General features: G+C 51.1%; 1 protein-coding gene across 8 annotated transcripts in view; it reads left to right on the forward strand.

Moving 5' to 3' along the window:
• Positions 1–2481: 2481 nt before the first annotated feature.
• Positions 2482–6585, forward strand: part of BIN1 (bridging integrator 1) — a 151243-nt gene continuing 147139 nt past the window's right edge. For 2 of the 8 annotated variants that reach the window (XM_026647384.2, XM_026647385.2), the window contains exon 1: positions 2487–2704. In XM_026647384.2, the coding sequence (XP_026503169.1) occupies positions 2624–2704 (81 nt within the window). In that variant the 5' untranslated portion in view covers positions 2487–2623. Of the gene's footprint in view, positions 2705–6585 lie in introns of all 8 variants that reach the window. The other 6 variants (XM_026647386.2, XM_026647387.2, XM_026647382.2 and 3 more) reach the window with 5 other exon arrangements.

A 6585-nucleotide genomic window follows, 5' to 3' on the forward strand; every position in this document is an offset into this window, starting at 1 on the left:
TTTCACTAGGAGGGTGGTGAAGCACTGGAATGGGTTACCTAGGGAGGTGGTGGAATCTCCTTCCTTTGACGTTTTTAAGGCCCGGCTTGACAAAGCCCTGGCTGGGATGATTTAGTTGGTGTTGGTCCTGCTTTGAGCAGGGGGTTGGACTAGATAACCTCCTGAGGTCCCTTCCAACCCTGATATTCTATGATTCTAGGATTCTCCCCCTACATCCAGGCTGTGACCAAACCCTGCCTTCTTCCTTTACCTCTCCAGAGCACTCCCTCCCAATTGCTCTATCCCTTGCCAGCGATCTGGTCTTCTACTGCCTCAGGTATTAACCTCTTCTCACTCCAGCCTGCCTTCACATCCTTTGCTTTGCCTACATCACACGCCTCACCGAGCCACTTCATTGACTCCCTGTTGCAGTTTGTGTCAGGTTCAGACTTCCCCTTCCCTGAGCGATGGAGTTATCCCGACCTAACCCCTGGTGTAGACAGTGCCATGTCGACGGGATGGCTTCTCCTGTTGACACAGCCACTGCCTCTCGGGGAGGTGGAGTACCTACGCCAACAGGAGAACCTATCCTGTCGGCATAAGTAGCGTCTACACTAAGCACTACAACAGTAAGTGTAGATGTAACCCACACACTTCTTGGGTGTGGGGTTCTGTCCTATCTAGCGGCACCGAAACCACTTAGAGAGAGGTTAATGAGTCTGCCTACAGCCTTAGCTAAGAGCCGTGTGGTTTTTAGCTCATGCAGTAGAAGCTCATGCATTGAGGTCCGCGGTTCAATCCTGCCCGTCAACAACTGGGGTCTGTCAGCGTTACATAGACAAGCCCTGAGACTGCAGCTCTGTCTACAAAAATGAGTGTGCCTACTCCTCAATTAAAAACATTGCCAATGAATTGTTCACATGCAGTGCCTGAATGACCAAGGGGAATGTATGTGTTCCTAAATGGATTAAACACGTTAGCCTATTTCTGTAATCCATATCCTTCCTTGCCTCTCCCTTTCCCTGCGCTGGGTCTCTTGTCGGTCCTGTCCATCAATTAGACTCTAAGCTTTTTGGAGCAGGGCCCTACCTGTGTTCTCTATGTTTTCTGCTATGTATCTAGCATTCTTATGGGTGCTAAATTTAACAATGGTTAGGCAGTTGGTGTGCTGAGACGGCTGCCCATCACGCTGACCAATCCTCCGTCTGTCCGTATCCATCCGCTGTCTCTTGTCTTACACTTAGATTGTAAGCTTTTTGGGGCAAGGACTGTCTTTTTGTTCTGTGTTTGTACACAGTGGGGTCTTGGCCCGCGGCAGCACGGCAGTAAAATAAATAAGCTGCAATATTAATAATAGTAATAATAGTATTGAGATGAAATGGCAGATGTGCAGGTGTCACTGTTGCCCTAGAACATAAGAACGGCCAGACTGGGTCAGACCAATGGTCCATCTAGGAAGTATCCTGTCTTCTGACAGTGGCCAATGTCAGGGGCATCAGAAGGAATGAACAGAACAGGTAATCATCAAGTGATCCATCCTCAGTCCCAGCTTCCAGCAGTCAGAGGCTTTGGGACCCCTGGAGCATGGGCTTGCATCCCTGACCATCTTGGCTAATAGCCATTGATGGACCTATCCTCCAGTCATTTATCTAATTCTTTTTTGAACCCAGTTATAGTTTTGGCCTTCACAACATCCCCTGGTGATGAGTTCCACAGGTTGACTGTGCTTTGTGTGAAGAAGTACTTCCTTAAGTTTGTTTTAAACCTACTGCCTGTTAATTTCATTGGGTGATCCCTGGTTCTTGGGTTATGAGAAAGCGTAAATAACACTTCCTTATTCATGTTCTCCACACCAGTCATGATTTGATAGACTTCTGTCCTATTGCTCTCCTTAGTTGTCTCTTTCCCAAGCTGAACAGTCCCAGGCTTTTTAATCTCTCCTCATATGGAAGCTGTTCCATCCCCCTTAATCATTTTTGTTGCCCTTTTCTGTACCTTTCCCAATTCTAATAGGACTTTTTGGAGACGATCTATTGGGGAGGATCAGAACCATTCAAATATGTGTCAGAGGCCCCGCACGGCTACAAACTAAGGCCCAGAGCGTCCCAAAGGAGTTAGGCACCGGAATACCTTTGGGGATCTGGGCGTAGCGGAGGGTGCCTTTTGGCTCGGGTTGTAGGGAGCAGTGCTTTAGAAGCAGGAGAGCCGGCGGTCCATGTCCATCCCCCTGAAGTTCTGAATGGCTTTTGGGTTTGTTGCGCTTTGCCTAAAAACATTTCGATCAGGACTTCGACCCAATGGCATAAAGATGCTCAGAGAGCTTCAGAGGGGGCGCAGAGCTGATGAGAGGGCGCGGGGGAGGAAGGGCTGGGGGAGTTCAAGGAGGGCTGATAGGTCCCAGCAGAGATTTCCCACTGCAGGGGCCTGCACCCCGGGCTGTGCGCTGGGTCGGAGGAGGAGGAAGCTGTCAGCCGCAGGGCGAGCGGTCCCTTTAAGAAGCGGCCGCGGCTTTGGGGCGCTGTGTCTTTAAAAGGCTGTATCCTGGCGCCTGGCTCCCGGGGAAGGCGCTGGCCATTGTTTCGCTCCGGGTTTCCCCCGGCTCTGATTAGTGCAGCCGCGCGGGGGGGAAAGGCAGGCAGGCAAGATGGCTGAGATGGGCAAGGGAGTCACCGCGGGGAAAATAGCCAGCAACATGCAGAAGAAACTCACCCGAGCCCAGGAGAAGGTAAATCGAGCCGGGGCGCCGGGCGAGCCCAATCCGGGGCGCCGGGCGAGCTGGGTTTCCTGGGGACGTGTCAGTGCAAGGAGAGGGGGCTGGGGGCGCTGCACTGACCGCCCAGCCGGGGCGGGGTGGCTAGTGCTAGCCAGCCCGGACTAGCCCCGGGGGGCCGCAGCTGCTGTGGCTCAGAGGGGCTTTGAGGGGTGGGGGGGGGGGGGGGGCGTTGCTTGACGGCCGGTGGAAGAGGGGTGGGGAGTGTGTGTGTGTGTTGTGTTGTTGTGGTGTTGTTGTGTTGTTGTGTTGTGTTGTGTTGTTGTGGTGTGTTGTGGTGTGTGTGTGTGTGTGTGTGTGGGGTCACAAACAGCTGAGGCCGGGGAGCCGCGCTGCAGGCGGGCGCTCAAGCCCAGGGCAGCCAGGACGTGCTTTGCTTTCCCCTGTAGATCAGAGCTGTGCATTTACCCCCTCCCCGGGTAGCTGTCTGCCGTCCCCGCCCCACAGATCTGTTCTGCCCTTGCTCCCCTGCCCTGCGTGCAGGGGGGTTTCCCAGCATGGCACCGCAGGGGGGGCTGTCCCCAGGGGGTTCCCCAGTGGATGGCTGCGGGGTGTATGACCCCAGGGGGTCCCAGCGTGAGACTCTGCAGACAGGGAGGGAGTGAAATGCGCTTGTGACATGGGGTGGGGGGGGATGGATTAAATCCAGGGAGGCTGCAAAGCTCTCCCCACCTGCTGCCTTGCCCATAAATCCAAGTGCTTGGGTCCAACGCAGCCTTTCGAAGGCGATTCTCTGGGCAGCCCCATGGATCCTGGCATGGGGAATGTTATAGGGCCAGGCGTGTAACATGGGCCCAGTGGCGTGAGAACCTCTCTCTCCCTGAGATGCTCGCCAGCCAAATCTGTCAGAGAGCAGCTCTCCTCTGGGCTGCCAGGCCCCAGCCCCCGGGGTTTATCTCTGGAGGAGATGCCTGGTGGCGGTAGGGTGACCAGACAGCGAGTGTGAAAAATCGGGACGGGGGTAATAGGAACCTATATAAGAAAAAGCCCCAAATATCAGGACTGTCCCTATAAAATCGGGACATCTGGTCACCCTAGGTGGAGGAAATCAAAAATGTTAAATGGGTTTTCAGGGGGCTGCTGCACTTGGGGTCACTGCAGGTGTCTCAAGCGTTTGCTAGGCGAGAACATGAAATTTCACAGCAAGGTTTCCAACCCGCTTGTGTGCTCTAGTGGGGATCAGCAGGGGTGTGTGTGTGTGTGGTGGGGGGAAGGATCAGGCCTGTCCCCTTTGAAACTCATTGCTGGCTGTAGACTGAACAGAAAAGCTCTCCTGATTTTTAGAAAGCACTGCATGGCAATCCGAGCAGCTCTTTGTGCTTCGCTAGCTGGAGGGTGCTAAGCATGGCACCCAAAGGTGGGGGATTAAAGGAGTTCGACACCGCCTTCCTCCTTGTTTCATCCTCTCTTCTAAAACCTAGCACAACATTTCCTAGAGCTTTCCCCTTTCATTCTCAGATTCCGGAGTCTGTCACTATGCTATGTATGCCTTCCTCTGCTAACATCAAGCTCTTGCTGCGGGGGGATGAATCAGGGTCTCTTTTTCCTGATGTCAGGGAAAGGTTAGGGGACTATGCGGTGGATAGTTTTCACATTCATCTCTCTGGGATCCTGCTCTGGACGCCAGATGCCTTGTCTGTGCAGGGATTATCGGACATTTTATGCAGGGACACTGATCAGCTGTTTTTTATCTCAAGCATGCTCATCTTGGTTTTCAGTGATTGCTGTTACAGAGAGATGACATTGACTCAGTAAGGAGCGGTGTGTCTTTGGGAGAATGCTTCTGCCATGACTGTTTCTATTCTCCAGGAGTTACCTTTAGCTACGATTAGTTCTAGATGGAAGGCCTGGTACACAAAACAAGGTGAATGTAAAATGCTACCAGATCAGAATGGTGAATGGAGGTCAGAGGCCCCCTGCCCTCCCTGACAGCTCTCACTGAATTGCACTTATTTAATGGAGCTGGAATCGGGCCTATAATGTTGTCTGACTGCTTTAAAAAGCAACCGAACAGTAACAGCACAGGGGGCAGCAAAGAAAACGTCTGCTCCTACACACTAAACCAGGGAACTAGGACAGTGACATCTCTTGGGTTGTAAACAACGAAAAAAGAATTGCAGGGCTTGGTTCATCCTCTGCTTGGCCTCTAGGAACTGATTTAATAGAGTGTGAGATTCATGTGGCATGGGGGTAGGGTGATCAGACAGCAAGTGTGAAAAATCGGGACAGGGGTGCGGGGTAATAGGAGCCTATATAAGAAAAAACCCCAAAAATCGGGACTGTCCCTATAAAATCGGGACATCTGATCACCCTACATGGGGGAGACCTCACCCTCTTCTCCTCCGGAATGGCTTGCATAGAGGAGAGTTATTCCACTAATTTCGATACTAGCAAAGTGAGAGGTAAGCATAACGTAATAGTTACAGGATTACCCTCCGTTCCCCACGACGTGGTAATATAGGGAGACAAATGCAGTGAGCATTATGCCATCACCCTGGCATTTGCCAGACTTTATTTCCTTTAAATAACAGATACATATAAATCATTGCTTGGTGGGAAGAATGTAATGCCACTCTATGGTCTGAGAGGAGAGTTGTGTATATTTAAAGCCAGACATTAATAGTTGCGTTAAGCAAAAGTGTTGAAGATAAGCTGGTTGCTCAGCACCCAATCTTTTATTTTAAAAAAAGGTATGAAAAGGTTATCCCGAAAGGATGCTCTGAAAGATCTAGCAATTTCCTTTAAAAAAACCTAACTGAATAAAGTTGAAATAGCTTTGGAGCCCACTGTATTAAAAATGCAACATGTATCCATTATTGTGGGCTCATATGTAACTTTGCTAAGGGGGAGATGTGACCAGTGTGAACCCTGGGAGGTGTTAGGAGCTTCAGAGGACTATTTGCTAGGCAAGAATGAACTTTTGGGACAAAGTTAAGTTGGTTTCCTGGAGAGGAGGTGAATGCATAACCAGAGGAGGGATTTTGCAAAGACCCAGCCTTTTGAAGCTATGCCCTGAGAAGAGAACCATTGTCTGCTGTTCACCTGCTACTTGAGGCCAAGATCAAAGCCCAAGCTGTATAAAGGAAAGAATTAACTATCCGTGACTGTGTATTCTGAGCTAAAGCTGATATAAAATTGTGACCACTCACAAAAGAACCCTAGGAGGGGTTTGAAGGAATGATCACTTACCAGAGCCCTTGTTGGAGCTGAGGGTGATCTCTGGTAAACTTATTAGCCGGCATGTAGGTTGGGGAGCTAGAAGCCTACAAGTGGGTGCCCTTGCTGGACCACAAAGGGGGAATACAGGTGCCGTTGCCTTGAACTGTGACAGATGCTCCAGGGAATTTTCACTTGCTTTTAAGCATAGGTGCCAACTCTGTGGGTGCCCCAGCCGATCAACTCCTCCCAGCGCCTCCCGGCTGCCGCGATCAGCTGTTCCACGGAATGCAGGAGGTGCTGGGAGGGAGGGGGAGGAGCGGGGATGGGGCGCACTGGGGGAGGAGGCAGAGAGAGGTGAGGACAGAGAGAGGTGGGCGTGGGAGCTTGTGGGAATGGATGGAGTGGGGATGGGGCCTGGGGCTGAGCCCTGCCCCCGCAAAGGGAAAAGCAGGCACTTATGCTTTTAAGGCTGGTGTATTTTTGTGCTTAAACACACTTAGAGTGTCCCTGTTATGTATCCTTTTTAGGTTTTATATTTAGAATGAGAATCCCTCCTCCTCCATTGATTTCCAGCTTGAGCGCTGGGAGTTTATGATCTCAGCAATTTCCCTGGTGATGAATTTGAGCCTTGTATTGAATGAAGAACGATGTCTTATTCAGTACCAAATTCACAATGG

This window comes from Terrapene carolina, unplaced genomic scaffold, assembly GCF_002925995.2.
Source record: "Terrapene carolina triunguis isolate 2854851 unplaced genomic scaffold, T_m_triunguis-2.0 Scaffold62, whole genome shotgun sequence".
NCBI classification, from domain to species: domain Eukaryota; kingdom Metazoa; phylum Chordata; order Testudines; family Emydidae; genus Terrapene; species Terrapene triunguis.